The sequence below is a fragment of the Pipistrellus kuhlii genome, unplaced genomic scaffold (assembly GCF_014108245.1).
Source record: "Pipistrellus kuhlii isolate mPipKuh1 unplaced genomic scaffold, mPipKuh1.p scaffold_m20_p_52, whole genome shotgun sequence".
In the NCBI taxonomy this organism is placed as follows: domain Eukaryota; kingdom Metazoa; phylum Chordata; class Mammalia; order Chiroptera; family Vespertilionidae; genus Pipistrellus; species Pipistrellus kuhlii.
This window is the reverse complement of record NW_023425554.1, coordinates 672,647-696,440: the sequence shown is the minus strand read 5'-3', so window position 1 is coordinate 696,440 and position 23,794 is coordinate 672,647. Positions and strand designations below refer to the sequence as shown.

The following is a 23,794-nucleotide window of genomic DNA, read 5'->3' as shown; positions in this document are numbered from 1 at the left end:
GAGAGGGGCTGGTCCTCGCACACCCAACTGGCCCAGGTCCCCGGCCCCCCAGGGGAGCAGCGGGCCGGGAGCCCCCGGGGGCGCTGTGGTCCCTGGTACTCTGGCACCCACGCCTCCCCGGGGCCCCCACCCTGGATGCGCCCACTCCAGGGGCTCCAGGAGCCAGTCTGGGCGCTCAGGGAGGTCCAGGTCTCCCTGGGCTGGGGAGGCAGCGGGAGGCTGGGGCTCGGAGGCGCGGCTCTGCGCTGGGGGCGGGGGCGGGAGAGCCACGCACCCCGCCCGCCCAGGATCCCCCTCCTTCGGCGCTGCTGCGGAGTCTGGGCTGGGCGCAGGGGAGGCGGGGGCATCCCTGAGGGGATCCCTTCCCCTCCCCCGGCCGCCCGGCGCCCCGGCGGGCACCCACGTGAGCGCACGGCCGGCGCGGATCCCAGCGGCTGCACAGCGCATCCCGGCTCGGCACCGCGCCTCTGCCGCCCGGGTCCCCGCGCCCGCGCCGCGCCGTCCCCGGCGGGTCCCGCTGCCCAAGCCCGGCGCCTGGCGGGGCTCCGGCTCCTGCATCCGGGGCGCAGCGCGCAGGCCGAGGCGCCGCTCCAGACGCGGGTGAGTGCGGACACCACGGCCCGCGCCCAGGCGGGTTAGGGCCACCCTGGGGTCAGGCGGGTGGGGCGCCGTCCCTGGCCGCTCTTCCAGCGCCTCCCTGCCCCCGAGAGCCGCTGCCGCCGCTCACCTCCCGGTAGTCCTGCTGAGTCTCCTCCCGTTAGTTACCTGTCCGGGTCTCCCTGCCCCCTCCCTGGTCCCCATCCCGTCCCTCCACCTGTGGCCTCTGTCCCTCTGCCTGGGGCCTCTGTCCCTCTACCTCTCTGTCTCTCTACCTGTGGCCTCGACTCCTGGGCAGGTTCCAGCTCTGTGTCTGATGCCTTGACCTTCCCCGGGCTCTGTCCCTGGTCTGTTGGAGGATTTTCCCCCAACTCCACAGACCTGGTGGTGACGGAGACTGGTCACCACTGCAGGGAGGCGAGGTCCAAAGATGTGTGGGAGGCTGTGGCGATGTGTGTGTGTGTGTGTGTGTGTGTGTGTGTGTGTGTGTGGCTGCCGTCCCAAAGGAAGAGGTGTGTATGGCTGAATGTTTAAACGTGGGAACGAATGGGATGCCTGAAGTTTTTCCGTCTCGTGTCCCAAGTTGTGTGTGTGTGTGTGTGTGTGTGTGTGTGTGTGTAGAGATGGTTGGGCTGGCCCTGCATGTCTGGAGTGTCATTTGCAAAGGGGACTTGCCTTGGGCCGTGAAGGTGTGTGTGGGGTTGCAAGCTTGAAGAGGAATGTGGGGGGGTGTGGTGGGTGGTGGGCATGAATGTGGCACCTGTGCGCGCATGTATCCGTGTGTGTACACATGATATGACTGACGCTGCATTGAGTCTGAAGCTGTTCCTGAGGCTGTCTGAGCAGTTCTCTGTATGTGATTGTGTGTCTCTGTGTGAGGGCGTATGTGTCAGTTGCACACGAGAGGTGTGTGCGGTTGTGTGTCAAGTGTGTGTGTGTGTGTGTGTGTGTGTGTGTGTGAGAGAGAGAGAGAGAAGTGTGCGATTTCCTTCTTCTCTTTCCCCTCACTCCTCCAGTTAGGCTGGCAGAGGGTTGAGGTAAAATGTATGGGAAGCCACCTTGCTTTGGCTACCATAGTTCGCTTCAGCTTTAGAGCATAAGAGACTTTCTTTTTCCCCCCTGGCTCCGAGGGCCACCAGCACATCTCATCGGAGCCTGGAGGTTGGGGGGACCAGTTGGGAGATGGATCCTTGAATCTCTGCAGAGACATGGGGGCACTAGAAGGGCCATTTCCCATGCAGGAAGCCTGAGAAACAGGGTTAAGGGAATACCTAGGACCGGGAGAGACTAGAAAAGAGAGAACTCAGGCTGAGGGGAGAAGCCCCCAGGCGTCCAAGAGAGCCTGAGAAAGGCCCAAGTGGAAGCCAAGGTCCTGGGAAAACCATTTCAAGTCAAGTATTGCCTGACGAGTGACGCAGACAGGACTGAGAAAAATGGGGAGGAAGACATTCTCCTGCTTCAGCATTTTTCTCTGTCCTCAACCACGAGCCTGTGGGGTCTCTATATGAACCACAGTTGGCATCTATTTCCTGCTCGCCATGCGCTGTTCTAAGCATCACCTGAACTGGGCCATCTAAACCACATAGAAGGAGACTGGTTCCTGCAAGGCAGAGCAGGCTTTGAAATAAGAGCTCAGGGATGCTCTTCTAATAGGCCAGCGTTGAGCAAAGTTTTTCCTTAAAGGGCCAGAGAGACTGACTGTTTTGTAGCCCATATATTCTCCCTTCCAGTAACTCACCTCAGACATTATAGCACATAGACAATACATAAGAGATGAGTGGGGCTGTGTTCCAATAAAACTTTATTTACAGCAACAAGCAGGTGGCTGGATTTGGACCTCAGACTACGGGTTTGCTAATGCCTGCTTTATGCCATCCTTTTTTTTTTTTTTTTTTTTTTTTTTTTTTTTTTTTTGTAAAGAAGAGAAAGGAAAGAGACAAAACTAGTTCTGGAATTGTGACAAGTTCAGATCTAGCTGAACAGGCCCTTGGGACCATGGGCAGCTTGGAGCTACCCCTGCTCAAAGACTGGAAACATACATCCTAGAGGAGAGGGAGGAATTACGAGTTTCCTGTGTTATGTGTGGTCCTACGTCTGGGGTCTTTCACAGCAAGATGAGAAGCAGCATCAATGGATCTGTTTGGAGCAGGCCAACTGGGGTTTGGCATTCAGGATGTGGAACGGAGACCTGGAAAGCTGAGGCAGATGACCCATCCCTCAGATGTAGGAGGAAGCAAAGGAGGGCAAGGAAGACAGTGAGCTCAGAAATGTACTGCTCAGCCAATGACAAGAAAAAAACAGGAAGTCCAGAGGCTCACCTGCTGGTGGGACTGAGACTAACTACAGTCTCCCAGTTCCAACCTGGATGCATTCAGGCAGTGGGAGTGGGGTGAGGAGACATATCCAAAGCTCTGATCCCTCAGAGACTAGCTGGGTGAGACGAAGTTTGCAGCAATCCTAGGCAAACCAAATCTGCAGAGTTCTGCAGTTTACTGCCTTCCTTTGGCTTAGAGAGTTTTTTTGTTTTTTTCAATGTATTTATTGATTTCACAGAGGAAGGGGGAGGGAGAGATAGAAACATCAGTGGTGAGAGAGAATAATCAATCGGCTGCCTCCTGCATACCCCACACTGGGGATTGAGCCCACAACCCAGGCATGTGTCCTACCAGGGAATCAAACCATGGCCTCCTGGTTCATAGGTTGATGCTCAGCCACTGAGCCATGCCTGCCAGGCTTGGAGAGTTTTTTCCTCCTGACAGTGAGGTGAATCTGGTGTATCAGTCAGGAGACAAGCACACTGAAAAGAGTTTAAGATAAGGACTATTTACAAAGGTCTGAGCAGGGTTAAGGAAACCAGTAAGGCTGGTATAGCACTCAGGGACCAGCATGAGTGGAGATTCGCTGGGAGGGAGCAGGAGAGGGACCCAAGGAGAGTGGAGGCTGTAACAGAGGATGTAATTTTTAAAAATTGAAATATATTTGACAGATAACATTGAGAAAAGTTAAGGTGGACAGCATGTTGTTTTGATATATTTATGTATTATACTATGATTGCCATTATAGTGAGAGTTAGAACCTGTATTGCGTCAAGCACCCATGTGAAGAGGACAGTCTCTTCGACAAATGGTATTGGAAAAACAGGATGAACAAATGCAGAACGGTGAAACTGGGCCCCTGACTCACGTCACTCACAGAAATTAAGTTGGAATTGAGACTTAAACATAAGACTTAAACATAAGACCTGAACCATAAAATTCCTAGGAGAGAACAGAGGAAAGAAGCTCCTTGATATTGGGCAATGACTTGTGGATATGACACCCAAAGTACAGGCAACAAAACAAATCAACAAGTGGGACTACATCAAACTTAAAAGCAGAACAGCAGAAGAATTAATAAAGCAAATTAACTTTAATCTTACAACAATCCTATCTAATAAAGAGGGGGTATGCTAATTAACCCTCACACCATCACAAAAATGGCAGTGCCCACAGCCAAGGAGGGAATACACTGATTGACTATTGGATAGTCACTATCCCGACCTCAAAGGGTGAGGGGGCCGGCCGTTTCACGTGTTTGCCTCCAGATTCCCCCAATCCACGCAGCTGTCCAGGGCCGGCCCGAGGTGCAGGCAAGCTTCGGATGGCAGCTGCCTAGTCGCTCAGGGCCACCTGAGTCTGCAGAATGGGAGAAAATTTTTTGCAAACCATATATTGGAAAATGGGTTCATATTTAAAATACATAAAGAACTCATATAACTCAATAACCAAAGAAATCTCCCAATTTAAAAAGTGGGCAGAGGAACTATATAGACATCATTTCAAGAAAGACATCTAGATGCCAATAGGCAGAGAGGATTATCTGATGGGAGCTGTGGCCTTAGGTAGAGAAACGCAGCCACTGCCAAACAAAGGTGTGGCAGGGAGAACTGGGAGAACCAATGTTCCATCCACTCCCCATTCCATTCTCCTGTTGCCTTCCGCTGGCCTGACCCAGAGGGGAACAAGTGGGCAAGGGAGCCTGGGCAATGCCATCTCTAATGGTCAGCATTTTACCTGCGAGTGAATTTAGAGGAATAACAGAATTCCAGGACCCACTTTTTCTTTCTTTTTTTTTTTTTTTTTGCTGTAAAATCAGTATAAGCTAAGGCTGGCCTATCCTTCAAGAACTGGAGGCCCAGTGTTCAGAGTCCATGAAACTTTTAGGAACCTACAAAAATGTTTTCACTTCTTTAAAAATAAGAAGAAAGAATTAAACTTGAAGTCAAAGAAAATATCCTATATAATAAAAGCCTAGGTGGCATCACACCCTCAGGCGACACTCCCGTCTGATGTGGTCACAAGATGGCTGCCACAAGATGGCCACATGCACAGAGGAGGGGGGCCTGGTGGCTGCTCCGCACAGTGAGGCCTGGGGTTCCACTGCTGTATGGGGCGCGGAGGAGGCCAGTCCCAGAAGGAGGTGGGTTGTGATAGGGGAGGGCAGTTGTGGGCAATCAGGTCAGCAGGGGAGCATTTAGGCTTCAATCAGGCTGGCAGGGGAGTGGTTAGGGGGCAATCAACCTGGAAGGCAGAAGTGGTTAGGGGCAATTAGGCAGGCAGGCAGGCAGGCAGGTGAGCAGTTTGGAGCCAGCGGTCCGGATTGTGAGAGGGACATCCCTCAAGGGGTCCCAGATTGGTGAGGGTGCAGGCCAGGTGAGGGACACCCCCTCCCCCTCTTTGTGCACGAATTTCATGCTCCGGGCCTCTAGTTTTAATACACATGTGTCAAACACAAGGCCCGCGGGCCAAATCCGTCCCGCCAGGCCTTGCAATGTGGCCCGCACCGCGCTGTCATCACTGCACTCCGCTGTGTTTCCATCACAATGACAGTTTATGACTGTTCAGTAAACCATTCGGCCCGCGATTTAGGCTGGATTTTAGATTTTGGCCCCTTCTCTGATTGAGTTCGACACCCCTATTTTAATATATAATAATATGAGGTGAAATTCACATAATAGAAAACCAACCATTTCCAAGTGGCTGTCAGTGGCATTTGGTACATCCACAATGTTGAATAATCATTCTTTTTTGCCAAGTCGTGGCCCTTGAACCCTAGGCAGAGTCCTAAGATGTCCCAGCAGGGGCACATCCCAGCAGATACCCCTTCCCTGCTGTATGGATTCTCTTCGAGTGACTCACCAGCTTCCTCCACCCTGCCACCCACCGACCTCTGCCCATAACCTACTCTGGCCTGTTCCTCACCAGGCCCAGGGCCCTCCGTTCCCCGCAGATAGACGATGAGCAGCCACGCCAACAGCCTGTTTCTGCGGGAGAGTGGCCAGCGGCTTGGCAGGATGGGCTGGCTGCAGCGGCTGCAGGACAGCATGCAGCAGAGAGCACTGCGCACGCGCCTGCGCCTGCAGACCATGACCTGCGAGCACGTGCTGCGCTTCCTGCGCAGGAACGCCTTCATCCTGCTGACCATCAGCGCCGTGATCATAGGTGAGTGGGATGGGAGGGCGGGGACTTTGGGGAAATTCCTTGCACGCACGTCTATTTATTCTACTGACTCATTCTCACCTGCACACATGCACGTCGTGTCCTACCAGTAACCATTCGTGTGTAGAACACACACATAGTGCAAAAAACAGCTCTGTGCCCACACAACGTCATATGTATATGTATGTGTGCACACTTTCTGGATACGGATACAGAAACATGAACACATTATTTTTATGCATGCACAGAACTTATATTTGCAAAGACATAAACTCACACAGTTGTACACATACTGGAACTTGCATGCACATTCACACATGCACACACATTCCTCTGCATACAACTTTGAGCTTAAATACACATATACTTCCATATTTGAGAGCTATATACATATAAGTCACACCTCTATACACACATGGGAAAAACATGTGCATGGATCCACGTACAGACACATGCATAAATGAGTGTATGCTGTCACATATTCGTGCATGTGTGCAGATCTTTACACACAAATTTACACAGTATCAACATGGTAGCATAAATCCATTCATTTCTATAATTACACACACACACACACAAACACACAAACACTGCTTTTTTTCTCTCATCTCCATTGGCACACACCCTTCTTGGGATGGATGGCACCTGCTTGGGGCTGAGTGACCCAAACTCCACTCCATAGGGGTCAGCCTGGCCTTTGGCCTACGCCCGTATCAGCTCACCTACCGCCAGATCAAGTACTTTTCTTTCCCCGGAGAGCTTCTCATGAGGATGCTGCAAATGCTGGTGCTGCCACTCATCGTCTCCAGCCTGGTCACAGGTGAGAGAGCCCCGGCCAGGGCTGGCCTCCAAGACCCACCCTGCAGCCCAAGCTTAAACCTGGAGCCAAAGTGGTGTCAAGCGTGGGACCACCTCCCTAATTTAGGACCTCAAACATGGAGTGTACACCTAGTCCAGAGTCCTTGGCCAAAGCCCATATCCCGATCAGACCCAGCTTCTAGACCCCATCTTACCTGTACCACTTATCTCAGTAAAATTTCCATATTTTTCACTGGAGATAAAATACCAGCATGCCAGGAGCTAAGTATCATGCAGAGGTGAAAGGAAGGCTGTGGTGGGAGAGTAAGGGAAGGTAGGGGAATAAGGCATGGATGGTCAGGGGGTGTGACATGGATCAGGTGTTTGAGGTAGAGGTGACAGGATGATGGGTGGGGGTGGGATGGAATATGCAGGGGTCAGTACATTTTTTTTTTTTTCTGTAAAGGACCAAATAGTAAATATTTCTACTTTAGGGGCCATATGGCCTCCTTCATGACGACTCAGTTTAGCCACAGTAGCACTAAAACAGGTGCAGATTAATATGTGAATAAATGGTTGTGGTTGTGTTCCAATAAAACTTTATTTACAAAAACAAGGAGTGGGCCAAATTTGGCCCTCAAGTGGTTGCTTGCCAATCTCCAGATTTTGTGATAGGGATGAAGACAAATGCATGACAAATGCTTTCTTGGGTTGGAAGCAGAGCACAAGATGGGGATATTTGCACAGGTCATTTATTCAGGACTGCTCTCAAAGAAACCTGTGAGGAAGTGAGGGAAGAGGTTGAGGTGGGGAAAGAAACTAAGCAGAGATGTTCAGAAGACTGGCCTCTGGAGAGAGCTCTGGAGCATGGGCCACACCACAGGATTGTTCCTCCCAACCCTGGTCCCATTGGAGTCAAAAGAGCTGGATTTTTGAATCCTTGTACCAGACACTGATTGTAGGTCTGCCTTGGGGCCTTTCTGAGCACAATTCTCAGGGAATGGGGCAGCATGAACTGTTAGCAGCCAACACCCTGAGCAGCTGAAGGATAGGGTTACCAGCCTGGTAAAGGGTGTCTGGATAGGGCACCCAAAGCATCTACTACAGATCATGTACCGTGAGCTGGGTTGCAGGGAGGTGTCACTGTGGGATGGAGAGTAGAACAAAAGTGAGGTTATAGTGCACCATAGGGGTAAATGGTGGCTGGGATGGGATTGAAAAGGTTAGCTTGGAGTAAAGGGAAGCTTGACTAAGTGTTTCTGGGGTAAAGGATGGGGAGGAAGATGTATATGAAAAATAGAATGGGGCTTGAAGAATGCTGATATGGGTCAAAAATGATGGTATGGGTGCTGGGTGGGTGCAGGAGGAAGGGATGCTTGGTGGAATGGTTGAGCCAGTTGTATGGGGAGAGAAGAGTGGCTGGATGGGAGAGTGGGTGGTGGGGTGTGAATGGAGATGCTTGGGGCTGTACCACCTGTCCTCCAGGTATGGCATCCCTGGATAACAAGGCAACAGGGCGGATGGGGATGCGGGCAGCTGTGTACTACATGGTGACTACAGTCATTGCGGTCTTCATCGGCATCCTCATGGTCACCATCATCCATCCTGGGAAGGGCTCCAAGGAGGGTCTGCACCGTGAGGGCCGGATTGAGACCATCCCTACAGCTGATGCCTTCATGGACCTGGTCAGGTGATTTCCTTTCTAATTTTGATGGGAATTCTGGCCCTATGTGCAACAATGTATATACTCAAGCAGAGACAAAGGGGACAGGCTGACCCAGCCTGAAAGTGCAACATCCAAGTTGAGCCTAGTTTTATTGATGTCCCTATTCTGGCTTGGAGCTTTGCACAAATTCTTTGAAAGCAGTTGACCCTTAGCTTAGGGAAGTTATATCTTGGGATAGGCTCAGGACAGATGATGTTTGCTGTTCCCAAGATCTGTTGGAGGGTGAATGATTCTCTTAGAACAGCAAAATTTTGCCAGCCCAATTAAGGTTAGCCACAGTTCTACCCTAGCCACGGACTTGGGGGGAGGTGGAGGAGTGCAGGAGCTGTCTGATTTATTTTATTCTTTTTTGAGGCCTCACTGGCACATGTATATGAATTGAAATCCCTGTATATGAATAGGTTCCTACTATAGGATTTAGACAGATCTGAGATGGATTTGAGGTTCATCTGTATGCCTTAGCAGCTATGTAGCTTTGGGTAACTTACATAAAATATTTTGGTCTCTCTGTGTGTATAAAATGGGGACAGCAATAGCACTTACTTTTAGGGATATTGTTTAAATCAGAACATATAGATAAGGCACTTAGCTTACTTAGCTTGGTCTAGAGTAAGTGTTCAAATGTTGGCTGCCATTATTACTGTTGCCTTTGCTATTATTATTACTATTATCATCCTAGACACCATTCTAACAGCTAATCTCTTTCCTTTATTTGATTTTTTCTGCAGAAATATGTTTCCGCCCAACCTTGTGGAGGCCTGCTTCAAACAGGTCAGGGAAAAAAACACACAAACAAACAAACAAACAAAAAAACCCCAAACAGGTCAGGGAAAAGTACAGTTTGATCAAGGAGGCTTGGAGGGTGATGGGATCTTGCTGCTGAGAGAACAGACCAGGGATCAGAGGTGGGAAGACAGGCCTGACAGAGCAATGGTCATTGGCATGATGCTCAAGGGAGGGTTAGAAAGAAGGATGCAGGCTAAGGGCTTCCTGGGGATGGTACTAGAGGAGGAATAAAGGCTTTTGACTAGAGACAGGCCCCCAATTCTGAGCATTGCCCAGAGAGCTTGTGAGAAATGCGGACTCTACTCATTCTTTGATGATCTGGTCATTCACTCTCTCATTCTTCTACTCATTCACTCATTCTTCTATGCATTGATCAAATCCATTCATTCATCAGATCTATTAAATAATGCTCTCCAGGCTGTGAGAATCAGGAATTGGTGTTTGAAAGACATTTCTTCAGGTGATTCTGATGCATCCATTGAATCGAATTTGGCCTCAAATCTATCCATATTTCAGTTCAAGACACAGTACAGCACGAGGTTGGTAACCAGGACCGTTGTGAGGCCAGAGAATGGATCTGAACAGAGTGCCTCCATGCCTCCTTCATCTTCAATGGAGAACGGAACCAGCATCCTGGAAAATGTCACACGAGCCTTTGGCACCCTGCAGGAGGTGCTGACCTTTGAGGAGGTTGTGCCTGTGCCCGGCTCATCCAATGGCATCAATGCCCTGGGCCTTGTGGTCTTCTCCGTGGCCTTTGGGCTGGTCATTGGTGGCATGAAACACAAGGGCCGAGTCCTGCGGGACTTCTTCGACAGCCTCAATGAGGCTATTATGAGGCTGGTGGGCATCATTATCTGGTGAGTGCTGGACTGAGATAGGGTGAGTGGTGATGTCACAGGGAAGGATGGAGCCAGGGATGGGAAGTCAGTCAGTGGGGCAGCTGCTCACAGGGTCATGAGGACCATTGGTCAAAATCATTTATTTGCGCTTTGGTTAATTCACTCTCTCATTTACTCACTTATTTATTCACTCTTTTCTGCAATGATTTATTCACTCATTTACTTCTGTATTCACCTGTGCATTGGTTAATTCACTCACTGATACATTCATTCATTTATAAATTCATTCATGAACTTATTCATAATCAATTAATTTACTTACTTATTCAGTCACTTATTCATTTGGACCCACTTATTCATCTCTGCATTTATTCACTCTCTCAGATATTTCCTGCATTCATTGATCCATTCACTTAACACACTCATTTGTTCACTCTCCCTCTCATTCATGTCTCATTTACTATTTTTTTTTACTCAGTTATCCACTCATTAATTATTCCTTAATTGATGCATGTATTAATTTATTCTTTAAATCTTTTCACACCTTCACTAATTTATTTTCTTTCTTTTTAAAAAATATATTTTATTGATTTTTTATAGAGAGGAAGGGAGAGGGATAGCGAATTAGAAACATTAATGAGAGAGAAACATCAATCAGCTGCCTCCTGCACACCCCCTACTCTCCAGTGCTCAAAATCAAGGTACATGCCCTTGACCGGAATCGAACCTGGGACCCTTGAGTCTGCAGGCCGATGTTCTATCCACTGAGCTAAACCGGTTAGGGCTTCTCTTCTTTTCTTTTTCTTTAAAAAAATATTTTATTTATTTTTTACAAAGAGGAAGGGAGAGCGGGAGAGAGTTAGAAACATCTATGAGAGAGAAACATCCATCAGCTGCCTCCTGCACACCCCCTACTAGGGATGTGCCCACAACCAAAATACATGCCCTTGACCGGAATCAAACCTGGATCCTTGAGCCCACCGGCTGACACTCTATCCACTGAGCCAAACCGGTTAGGGAACCAATTTCTTCTCTTATTTAGCAAACATTTCCCAGGCTAACATTGTCTTGAATTCTGGAACAAAGATGCATTAGTTCTTATCCTCAAGGAGCATAAAAGTCTTGGGAGAGACAAACACATACTAGATCAATGTAATACAAGGTGGAAGGTTTATATTGTAAGTAATGAGAGGTTAAAAAGCGTGAACATGGAGAAGGGAGCTAATGGAGGGATATGCAGTAAACTCTTTCTGGGAAGGTGAGGAGGGAGTGATGAAGAAGGTCACCTATTAGCTGGGCCTTGAGAGGTGAGTAGGAATCCAACAGGACAGAAAGAGGGAAGAGGTACTTCAAGCAGAGGGAAGATACCTTGCAGAGCTGAGAAAACCTGAGTTGTTTGGAGCATGGTGAGGAGTTCAGGAAGGCAAGAGCATACTATAATTAGGGAGTTGTGGTGAAAGATGTTAACAAGGCTCCCTGGTTCCAAATCAAGGAAGACTTAGTATATCATCCTAAATAATTTTAAAGTTGTGTAGGGGGTTAGAGGCCAATGTAAGAACTTGGAAAAGCAGCTGAGGGGGAAGGGAGAGGGGGCTTATCAATGATAAGCAAGAAAATTGATGAGTATTGAAGGCTCAATTGAATTGAGAACCATGAGTTTATAGTGGTGTCCTTGGCATGGTTGGGTGAAATATCCAAATGTGCCAGGTGACTGAGTACAGAAGTGATATATAATTGATTCAGAGTTAGGAATTTTGCAGAGGATGAGATGGAAGGATGGAGGTGAGAAAGTTGGGAAAAGAGTTTGCAGAGTAATCATAGAGCTAGGTGTAGACTTGGCGATAAATCAACCATTGACCAGGGCTAACCCTGAGACCAGCTTGAGTTTGTCTGGAGAAGACCCCGCATCCTCATTCTCATTACTTAGCTTCAGTTTTATGATTTCTGATCCAAGTTATTGAACCAAATTCCCGAGAGTTCCTCACCTCTTCCAAGACATCCACCATGACAATGGCCAACCATAGACTTCCATTTCCAAAGAGAGAGGAATAACAATTGAAGCCCAGTGATGGGTGAATGATGGCATCACTGGTAGGCACACACAAGACTAAGCAATGGGTTAGTGTGTGGGGAAAACAGGTGAGCCATTGAAGAACTCACTTCTGCCTCCTCTGCTCTCCTTTTCACTCACTGTCCCAGCCAGTTGGTCTTCTTTCTGCTTCTCCAATACTCCCAGCTCATGCTCATCTCAGGGTCTTTGCACTATGCCTGCAATGCTCCCCCCTCAGAGATTTAGGCCTCAGCTTAAATCTCACCTCTTCAGAGAAGCTCTTTCTGATCTCTCGCATTTAAGGAGCCCCAGTCAATGACTGTCTTTTGCAGTTATCACCACCTGAAGTTCTTTTATTTTTATTATTATTATTTTTTAATATATTTTATTGATTTTGTACAGAGAGGAAGGGAGAGAGATAGAGAGTTAGAAACATAGATGAGAGAGAGAGTCATCGATCAGCTGCCTCTTGCACACCCCCTACTGGGGATATGCCTGCAACCAAGGTATATGCCCTTGACCGGAATTGAACCCGGGACCCTTCAGTCCCCAAGTCAACGCTCTATCCATTGAGCCAAACTGGTTTCGGCACCACCTGAAGTTCTTTTAATTACATGTTTCTATATGTACTGCATAATTTCCTCATTTGAATGTAAGCACCACGAGGGCAGGGGCTATGTGACTGCAACATAGTAGGTGCTCAATAGATATTTATGGAGTGAATGAATAAACAGATGATTTGATGAGATAAGTTATTTGAAATGTCTGTGGGAAATCCAGGTGAAATAGCTCAGGGCTAGGAAATGAGTGAGAATATGCACTTATAGGCAAGAGAATGGGGGCATGGAAGTGAAAGATGTAGAACAAAGAGTTGAGGGCAGTGAATGGGGAAGTTAGAAGGCCAGAGCTAGGGATTGTCTGGGCAATGTTTCAAGAAAGAGTCATGGAGAAAGTATTTTGGGAAGGGGGACATGAATAGGGGTGTGGATGAAGGAGAGACCTTATAAGATTGCATGCCATGGAGTTGTAGGAACTTTTCTGCTATCTGAGATTGACCTGTACGTGAGCAGGAAGAGCAGGTAGAATATGTCTGTGGGTAGTGTTGAGTGGTGAATGCTGGGTACTGTCTTGATCTAGGGTTTTATAGGGGCAAAGCCTTGGGGATGCCAGCTCTGGGCTTGTTGGAGAAGTCATGAGGGAGCCCTGACTGGTGTCTGGTTTGGCCCAGGTATGCACCTGTGGGAATCCTGTTCCTGATTGCTGGGAAGATCCTAGAGATGGAAGACATGGCCGTTCTGGGGGGTCAGCTGGGCATGTACACCCTGACTGTAATTGTGGGCTTGTTTCTCCATGCTGGTGGTGTTCTGCCTCTCATCTACTTCCTCATTACCCACCGGAACCCTTTCCCCTTCATCGGGGGCATGCTGCAGGCCCTTATCACCGCCATGGGCACATCTTCCAGGTATGACCTTGTCTCCCAACACTGGTACACTTCCTGGGGTTATTTGTCTTTCATGGGCTCTTCTAGGGTACTCGCCCTCCCCCTGCTGCAGAGCATCCTTTGAGTTGTTCAGTAATGTCAGGGGTTCCTGAAGGTGGCTTATCTGGGCACTGTTTTTGTACTGGGCTGACTCTCCTGACCCCTTTTTTCCTTTCCTGTGTCTCTGTTTTATGTGGAGGAGAACAAGCTGCTACTTAAAAACAACAACAACAACATATATATATATATATAATTGATTTCAGAGAAGAAGGGAGAGGGAGAGGGAGAGAAAGAGGAAGGGAGAGAGAAAGAAACATCAATGGTAAGAGAATCATTGATTGGCTACCTCCTACATGCCCCCTAGTGGGGATTGAGCTTGCAACCTAGCAGGTGCCCTTGACTGGAATCAAACCTGGGGCCCTTCAGTTCGCAGGTCGAGCCAAAGCAGCTAGGGCCAGTTGCCACTTTTGAGATTAGGATGAGGGCTCCAACATGCCCCATGTTCCCAGTTATTTTCTAGCTCAGAGAGTCTCACTGTCTTTGAGATGGTGCCTGGAAGCTCTCTTGGCCTCTCTCTCTCTCTCTCTCTCTCTCTCTCTCTCTCTCTCTCTCTCTCAGTCTCTCTCTCTCTCTCTCTCTCTCTCTCTCTCTCTCTCTCTCTCTCTCTCTCTCTCCCTCCCTCCTTCCCTCCCTCCCTCTCTCTCTTTTGGGGAATGGGGTGAGGATGGAGTTTCAGGTGGTTAATAAAGAGCTACCCTTTCCCTCATCCAAATTCAAAATAATTTGAGATGTATCACAAACACCAACCAAATGGAAGAAAAATATCTTTTTTTTTTATTGCCCATAATGCTGATTGGTGAATGTGCTTTTTGATCTGTGGCCAAGTAGCACTGATGCCACTATACCTCAGAATTGAACTCACCTGAGGCAGAGCTAGGGCTTGTCTAGGCAATGTCTAGGGAAAGAGTCCTGAAGAGAGTAAATTTTTTTGGGGGGTGGGTAGAACTTAAATGGGGCTGGACACCCAAATGCAGAGGCCTCTCTGTGTTCAGGTTTCTCACTGCATGACATAAAGCTGACCAGATGGGGCACATGTTTTGTGGACAGGCTGATTACAAATGAGATGCCCACTTTTTTGACAAAACTCACCAATCAGTTAAGTCACTCTTTCTCCTCTAGGGAGTGGTAGAGGGAGAGAGACCGAGAGGATTAGGATAGCTGAGGTCACTCCCTGACCAAACACGGGGAGTGAGGACTGGTGGTCCTCTATTTACCAGTTTCTTAGCCCTGAGAAGAGGAAAGCCAGAGTACCTTTAGTCCTCCCTTTCTGTGGGTCGATAGAATAGAGTGAACTAGAGGCATGAACTAGTGTAGTAATTATCCTTAAGCTATTGGCTTTAACTGGGACAAGGAACCTTCAGCCGGGAGGACACCATTGCTGTGTGCTCCCTGTGTTGTGAGGAGTCCCTCTTCTGCATGCAGTTATCAGCCTTCCTCTGAAATGCTAGACCCCTGCCATCTGCCCCTGGCTCTGGCTTCCACCTGGCTTTCCAGTGTTCTCAAGGGGAACCCTCCTTTGGCCTATTGCTGCTCCAGCCCCACTCCACCATCCCCTGCTCTCAGCCCCTGGGGCTCTCTCTCCCAGCTCTGCGACACTGCCCATTACCTTCCGCTGCCTGGAGGAGGCCCTGGGCGTGGACCGCCGCATCACCAGGTTCGTGCTGCCTGTGGGGGCCACTGTCAACATGGATGGCACTGCCCTCTACGAGGCTCTGGCAGCCATCTTCATTGCCCAAGTCAACAACTACGAGCTCAACCTGGGCCAGATCACAACTATCAGGTGAGATACTCTTTGTGGGACCTGCCAGCAGTTGAGACTTAAGAAGTCATTAGCGTGGCTAGGGGAGGAGGCAGCTCAAGGTCAAGGGAGGCCTTGGGTGCTAGCAGGGAGATGTGGGTAGAGGCTAGTCACCCATGCCAGATGAAGTTCAAGATAAGACTGCAACCCAAGGCTGTCAGGAGCTAGCTAGCTGTCTCAATCAAATCTCTCACATGCTACTGTCTAATATTTTCCAATGGCTGAGGTTCTTGTTATAAATGTGGATTCCTGGGTACTGTCACCCAGAAGTTCTAACTTAATCACTATAAAAATAGTGCAAGTGCTATCACTTCCTTCAGGCCTATGCTCCAATGTTACCTTTTCAAGGAAGCATAATCTGAATACCCTACTTAAAACTGCATGTTATGCACTTTCTTAGACTGAACGATTTCTCCATGGCACAATCTGTTTTAGTAAATATTTTACTTATTCATTTTCTTATTGTCCGCATCCCCTACTAGATTGTAGCTCTGTTTGGGCAAGGCTTCTCTTCTATGGGAATTTCTACCAGTTACATAGCACATGGTGGATGCTCAATAAATATGAGTTGAACTAGTTAATTTGTTGAAGGCTCTGTAAATTCTTATGTAAAGTGGCTTCCTGCCCATTTGCTTGATTCCCACCATACCCCAATTGTTTTAGAGAGGAAGAAATGAAAATTGCCCAAGGTCACCTAGTGGGAAGAGGTAGAGAGTCTGGAAAGTGCAAAGCATGGGGTGGGAGAGGGATGAATGGGTGAGAGGAAGCTGTGTTAGGAAGCAGAGGTACATATATGTGGGCAGTAGTTACAGATTCTCTTGCCCACGGGTAGGATTTGAGTCACCAGACCTGCCTTCTTCTGTTCTACACATGCAGCAACACAATGCTGCCTTTATGTGTACAGGAAGTACCTGGAGCACATGGGTCTGGGGTTCTCTCTTTCCTGTGGCTCCTGCAACAGGTCTCATAGATATTTACCATTACGGATTAACCTCTTGTTCAATCAGTCAGCAAATGTTTATTGTAGTAGTTCTGACTTGGTTACAGGAGCTGGGCATATGGCTGTGAACAGCACACTCATGGTTCTGCACTGGGTCTTTTGAAATCAGATGGCACAGCCGACTCAGGGTCCTGAGAAGGTGCCATTGAGGATTTTCATCACGGCTTGGGCTCCTGGTAGTAAGGACTCTGCATTCACTCCCAGAAAAGGCTGGGTAGACACAGCTCTGCAAGACTCTTCTCTTATTCAGGAATATTTTTGGGGAGGACGATGACACTCAGTGTGACTTCTGTGCTGATAGAGGCTCAAAGGCCAGTTTCTTGGCTGGTTGGGAGATCCTACTTTGGATCTGATCTGAGCTTAACCCAAAGAAGTTCGAGTTGGCTTCTTGGATCAAGCTAGAATTAGCTCATCCTATTGAGAGTGTGCTGTATGCCTCCCGAGGACAACCACAGGCCAGGCTGGTGTTTAGGGGAGAGAGTCTCTCTTACTTAGAATAATGGTAAGAATAGCCCTTCCAGAAGCCCCATTCATGAAGCACTGAGCTCTCTTGCTGTTCATAATAATCTATAAGATGAGGAAATAGAGGCTCTGAGTTTATGTACAAGGTCATGTGGCTAATGAATGGAGTCTACTGGATCCCGAAGTCTATTCTTTATCCACAAACCCAAGTGCTCATTGTCCTGATAGAGACATCATCTTGACTCAGTGTCCTAAGTGGTTCCTTGTCATAATTATAAAATTTGAGAAGGGTCTTTTAAGGCTACCAGATAGAGGGGTGTAACTTCAGGGCACTAAAGCCTTTCCTGGCAAGCTCAGTGGTTTTAGAATTTTTAAAAAATATTTTATTGATTTGTTTACAGAGAGGAAGGGAGAGGTATAGAAAGCTAGAAACATCAATAAGAGAGAAACATCAATGAGCTGCCTCCTGCACACCCCCTACCGGGGATGTGTCTGCAACCAACGTACATGCCCTTGACTGGAATCGAACCTGGGACTTTTCAATCTGCAGGCCGACACTCTATTCACTGAGCCAAACCAGTTTTGGCTTTAGCTTTAGAAATTCTTAGCACCCCATACCAGGCAATCAGAGTTGATGTAGGGGCTAAAATCTAGCTTACTCTGATTTGTCAGACTTGTACCTGATGTTGCGCCACTATCTCTTATTTTCCATGGGTTCTACCTTTTAGTTTTTCAAAACCACATGTAATTATTTTTTTACTCACTCAGCATCATCTACAATTTCTTCTTTTGGTTCTAAACTTGGCCGCTCTTCCAGAGTTCCATTCCTAGCAGTTGTATCAACCTACCTATTTCCAATATATGTGCCTATAGGGAATTCAACCTCCTGGTTCATGGCTGCTGTCCGGGTGATTCTTCTGCCCTCTTCCGGCCCACAAGGCAGTTCATTTAAAAACCTCTTCTTGCATCTACAATATGAGTTGTCTAAATGTGCAAAAGCTCGTCTTAGATGGACTTCCAACCAGATCCCAACCAGGATGAGAAGACCTATCTGTACTGGCACTCCACGAATCACACTGGGTTTGCCTTTTATTTGGGGGACTTTAATTTAAAATGCTCTGGGGAACTCACCTCTTTCCTTCTGCATGCTCTTTCTCACTATCTTTGTCATCTCTCCCCTTTCGTCTCCTGCTTCCCTGTGTTCTCTCTCCATTCACAGTATCACTGCGACGGCGGCCAGTGTTGGGGCTGCTGGCATTCCCCAGGCGGGCCTGGTCACCATGGTCATTGTGCTCACATCAGTTGGCCTGCCCACTGAAGACATCACCCTGATCATAGCTGTGGACTGGTTCCTGTGAGTGTCCTTCAGACCCTGCTGTTATCTCTCCTCGAACCCCTGGTTTCCACTCAGGATCCACCAACCTATGGGTCCTCATTCTAGCAAGTACACAGAGTTCTAGAATTTTAGAGTGAAAGGGGGCCCTCGGAATACGCCTAACCATGGCCTGTGGATCCCAAAGTCCATAGAATTAACCTTGGGAAGTAGGGCAAAAAGGAGATAAGCGATGAAGGTTTTACCTATCAACCAGAAAGGCTCCCTTTTTACCTGTTTTATGTAGAATTTACAAAAGGTGATCCATGGGACAGAACTGGAATGCAAATATATTTTTTAAAAGTCTCAACTTAATTTGCTTTTAAAATTTTCTTTATTGATTAAGGTATCACACATTTGTCCTCAACCCCCCATTCCAATCCCCTACCTCTCCCCACTCATGCTCCCAACCCCCCCATTGTCCTTGACCACTGGTTAGGCTCTTATGTAGGCACACAGTCCTTTGGTTGATCTCTCCCTTTTATCCCCACCCTCCCTTTGAGGTCCAACAGTCTGATCCATGGCTCCTTGTCTCTGGGTCTGTTCTTGTTCATCAGTCTATGTTGTTCACCATTTCCCCTAGATGAGTGAGATCATGTCCTACTGGAAATATACTTATAAGAATCAAAAATGAGACCAGCAATAATGGTTATGCTGAAAGGCAAATGAATCAGTCAGTAGTGAGTTTCTTTCTGGGCCAAAAGTTCTTTTGAGACCCAATTTCAATGTCAAACAGTTCCTTATGTGTACATGTCAACAATGATATTTCAGTTCTGGATGGTGGACAAATGGTGATAATGCAGGTCCAACCCTCTCTGGTTTGGTCCTGGGCAACCTGCAGTGACACACAGCTGCTCACTGCTATTATGGCAAGGCGTTGTCAGCGTCATCATAGGAGGTTTACATAAAATAAGTCTGGACTTCCTCATTCTGTATACTCTTCAGCTCACAACTCCTAATTCTCTATAATGAATGTTTACATCCTTAAAAAAATTTGTGTTGCTGAGATCAAATGTGAGCATATCAGAGCTGACCTTGATTACTCATTCCTCTTCATTCTCTTTCTGTTGGGAGGGGACCTGAGGGCAGAGAGGGGAGGCAACCTGTTTGGTCTGGAATTGGATTGGAATGTGAACCCTCCCAACTCGCAGACATAGGGAACCCCCTCTGCTGTATTATCTCCCCTCTGGTGCCCTTCCAGCCTTAATGGAAGTTAATGATTAATATTCTCTTCTCTTCCTTCCCCAGGGATCGGCTTCGCACAATGACCAATGTGCTGGGGGACGCCATTGGAGCAGCTGTCATTGAGCATTTGTCTCAGCGGGAGCTAGATCTGCAGGAAGCTGAGCTCACCCTCCCCAGCCTGGGGAAGCCCTACAAGTCACTCATGACTCAAGAGAAGGGGGCATCCAGGGGACGGGGTGGCAATGAGAGTGCCATGTGAGGGGTGTCTTGGGAAAGACCCACTACCTGAATGACCCACACCCTGAACACATATTCTGTTTGACGTGTTTGGGGGAAACTAAGATAAAGGAGCAGGAATGAAAGGATGTCCATAGTCTTCATTTCTCTCTGAGCTTATACTGAGAACTTGAGGGAGGGTGGGCAAAGGTGGAAATTGGAAATGGTTTTCCTGGGGTTGTGGGTATAGGAAACTTCAGGTTCAAAAGGTGAGGGGTCATCTCATGTTCCTTATTTTCTTAAGCAGCAGTGTAATTGAAGGAGGTAAAGGAAAACCGCTATTTTTTTTTATTATAATAAAACAATATCCATGGCCTCTGTGTTGGAGGTCCTCAAGACCACTTTCAGGTTCCATGATCGGTTCAAAGGACTTACAAAACTTAGAAAAGCTTCAATGCTCACATTTCTGGTTTATTGTAGTGAAAGGACACAGATTAGAATCAGCAAAGGCAAGAAACATATGGGGCAGGGTCCAGGGGACATCATATATGAGCTTCCAGTTCTCCCTTCTTAGTGGAATTGCATGGCTGTCACTTTTTCTGACCCCAACAATGCATGACAACACATAAAGTGTTGCCAGCTGGGGCATCTCACCTGACCCTTGGTGTCCAGATTTTTTATTAGGAGTTTGTTTTGTGAGTGTGAAGTGCCTGCTGATCTTAATTACTCATTCTTCAGTTCCCCCAGAGATCAAAGGAATACAGCATTGTCCAGTGAACAAAACCAGGCATTTGTTGTACATTACACTGCCAGCATAGACTACCTGGCATAGCTCAAGACTACAAGCACACAAAGACACTTGAAAAAAAATTTTTTTTTCCCTAGTCAGTTTGGCTCAGTGGAGAGAGCGTCAGTCAGCCCGCAGACTGAAGGTTCCTGGGTTCAATTCTGGTCAAGGGCACGTACCTTGGTTGTAGGCTCCTCCCCAGCCCAGGCCCTGCTTGGGACAGGTGCAGGAGGCAACCAATCCATGAGTTTCTCTCACATCACTATTTCTCTGTCTTTCCCTCTCTCTTCCACTTGTTCGAAAAATCAATGGAAAAAATCCTCATGTAAGGATGAAGATAAATAAATAAATAACTAAAAACCCCATTTTCTTATGATTTAAAAATAATGTAATAGTTAAAAAATATATTTACTGATTTCAGAGAGGAAGAGATAGGGAGAGAGGGATAGAAACAATGATGAGAGAGAATTATGGATCAACTGCCTCTGTATGCCCTCTATTGAGATTAAGTTTGTAATCCAGACATGTGCCCTGACCAGGAATCGAAACTTGACCTTTTGGTTCATAGGTCAATCTCAATTACCAGGCAGGCCAAAGGCACTTTTACCAGGCAATATATTCCAAGGGCTCAAAGGTCACCACTCAGGAACCAATGATGATCCAATCTTTGAGCACCCCTAGCCCTCTGACTTAATCTTTTATTTCATACAATCCTCAGTTGAGAATAGAGAAAGCAGCTTTCAATGGGGATGAATAACTCCAACTCTTGATTTCTGAGAGCAATTGGCCTAGACACCCCACCCCCATGCTAGTGTCAGTGGGCTCTGTGTTTCCTAACTACACAAGAGTGGATATTGGCCTCTTAGCATTATTTTCCTGCGGTCTAGTAAACCAGGTGGGATCTTGATAAAGGTATGGGGAAAACACATGTGAAGTAAACAGAGAGTAAAACGATTCTACCTATCAGGTAACTCAACTCCATGATCCTTTTGTCCAGGAAACATGACATTCATTTTTTTCCTAAGTGAAATGAAGCTTCACTTAAGCACCTATCCTTTCCAAGGGATATTCAAGCACAGGTATGTTTTGGAATGCCCCCACCCCAATCTTTAGGATCCTAAGAGAACCATTGGACATAAACAACTGAGAGAACTTGGAAGAGAATTCTAGAATTCTTTAATCTATTTGTAGTTACCATGGAGATATTTATGGTCAGAGATGAGAAACAATTCATGCAAAGGCAAGAGCCTCTTCTGATTATTGTTAACAAAAGTCCCCAATCTGAGGTGTGGACAAGAGAGACATTAGTTGGGTGAACAGTTTGCAAATAAGGGAAATGCACCCTCTGGTGGAAATTGAAAGTGTGTCTGCTGAGGCAAAGGGAGTCTGTCTTTTACAGAGAAAAGTTCCCGCCCTGGTTTCTAATTGGTCCATTTTTTTGGCGAATGAGGAATCAAATGGGTACAGTTTGATTGGTCCAATTAGCACTATCCTGATTGGTCAGCATCATGTGATCTGATTGATCATCATGGAGCTGCTCTGATTGGTCAGTATAGATGCAAATGAAAATGTTACTGTGTAGTTGCAAGATAAGGCAGGTTTCGGCCCATGGATTGAAAGATGATACCAGGAACTCTCTTAAGGGTAGACTCAGACGGCAGGAACATAGTGCAGGGGAGGCTGCTAGATTCTGGTTATGAATTTGTGCCCAGTTCACCACAAGGAGACCTTGAGGCTTACACTGTAAAACATCCTACTCCACATTTGACCCTGGGGAACTCTGCCTGGGATCCCAGGCTCAAAGCAGACATCCAGCCTCTGACCTCACACCACCCCATGGTCAGTGGTCTGCGTTTCCAGTGTGCTCCTTGTAGGAGCAGGGTATATACTACTTTGCTAGGGCCACATGACAAAGTACCACAGACTGGAAGGCTTAAATCACAGAAATGAATTTTCTTATACGTTTGGAGGCTGAAACGCTGAGATCAAGTTGTCAGCAGGACTGGCTTCTGTTGAGGCTTCTCTCCTTAGCTGATAGATGGCTCTCTTCTCTTTGCATGTTCATATGATCAATGGATTTTTACACATTGATTTCATATTCTGCAACTTGGCTGGATTTCACATCACCTCAGAAATCATCTTTGAGAAGGAGTTTGCAGGGCACTTGCTTCCAAACTAGGTGCACATCACATCACTTCTGATTTTAAAAGCCAGAGACATTTTTTGAGAGCTCTATTTTGTCTTCTTGGTTAGTTGACATTAATTCCAATTTAACTCTGATAACATTGACAAACCCTTACCAAAAGCAATGTCAGAGGAAAAAGGGTTATCATTGCCTCCTTCAATCTTTCAAGGAAGATAATCTTAACAGTTGAAAAAATTAAAAAAATGTACTCTTACATTTCACTTTTGGAAATCTAGATGGTAGGCTGCAAAGAGACACATGGGCACATGACAGGCGAGTTGAAATGAGGCTTTCTTAACGAGTTACCTGGGAACCAAGGGAACCTAGACATCACATCTGGAGATTAATGCAGCTGCCCTAGAAGTGATCCTGGCTTAGCAGGCAGCGCCCTGGGAATAAGCCAAGCTCTGTGTCCACCTCCATAATCCTGAACTCCTGTGACCAAAGCAGGGCACAGAGTCTCCATATAGGAGATTCAGTATGAGACTTAATATTTTTTAAAAATCCAAACCATTACTTAAGATAACTGAGAAAACACCAGGCTTTCTTTACATAAAGTTAAAATGACTAGTTGTAAAGTTAAAAAGAGAATCCAAGATAAGACCTGAAGGAAAACAGTGAGAGAACAAAGAAGACCCAAGGAAAGTTTTGATTTAAAACATATAAATTTAAGAAAATGGCCTGGCCTGTGTCCTCAGTGATTGAGTGTTGACCTAGGAACCAAGAGGTCACTGGGTCAATTCCCAGTCAGGGCACAATGCCTGGATTTTTGGGGTTGCTCCCCAGTAGGGGACGTACAGGAGGCAGCAGATGGATGTTTCTCTCTCATCCAATAAAAATTTCTCTATTGCTTTCTAAAAAATCAATGAAACATATTAAAAAAAAAAGAAAGAAAAATATTGGATAAAAGAAGCCAGGATTTCTGGTCCTCAGTATTGTGTGTTCAGCTACTCATCGGAGTCCTATAACTGCA

The 23,794-nt window shown here is 47.0% G+C and overlaps 1 protein-coding gene across 7 annotated transcripts; it reads left to right on the top strand.

Moving 5' to 3' along the window:
- Positions 1-242: 242 nt before the first annotated feature.
- On the top strand, positions 243-20,245 carry SLC1A6 (solute carrier family 1 member 6). Of its 7 annotated transcripts, none has more exons than XM_036415960.2 (10): positions 275-600; positions 5,841-6,077; positions 6,757-6,894; positions 8,358-8,562; positions 9,327-9,369; positions 9,901-10,244; positions 13,505-13,738; positions 15,380-15,596; positions 18,296-18,430; positions 19,697-19,838. In XM_036415960.2, exons 2-9 carry the CDS (start codon positions 5,873-5,875, stop codon positions 18,392-18,394), a joined length of 1,485 nt encoding a protein of 494 aa, XP_036271853.1. In that variant the 5' UTR covers positions 275-600; positions 5,841-5,872; the 3' UTR covers positions 18,395-18,430; positions 19,697-19,838. The 7 variants fall into 7 exon arrangements, with proteins under 7 accessions (XP_036271854.1, XP_036271853.1, XP_036271852.1 ...); XM_036415959.2 differs by having other exon boundaries at positions 15,353-15,596; XM_036415958.2 differs by having other exon boundaries at positions 281-600; positions 13,707-13,738; positions 19,697-20,245.
- The last annotated feature ends 3,549 nt before the right edge of the window (positions 20,246-23,794 follow it).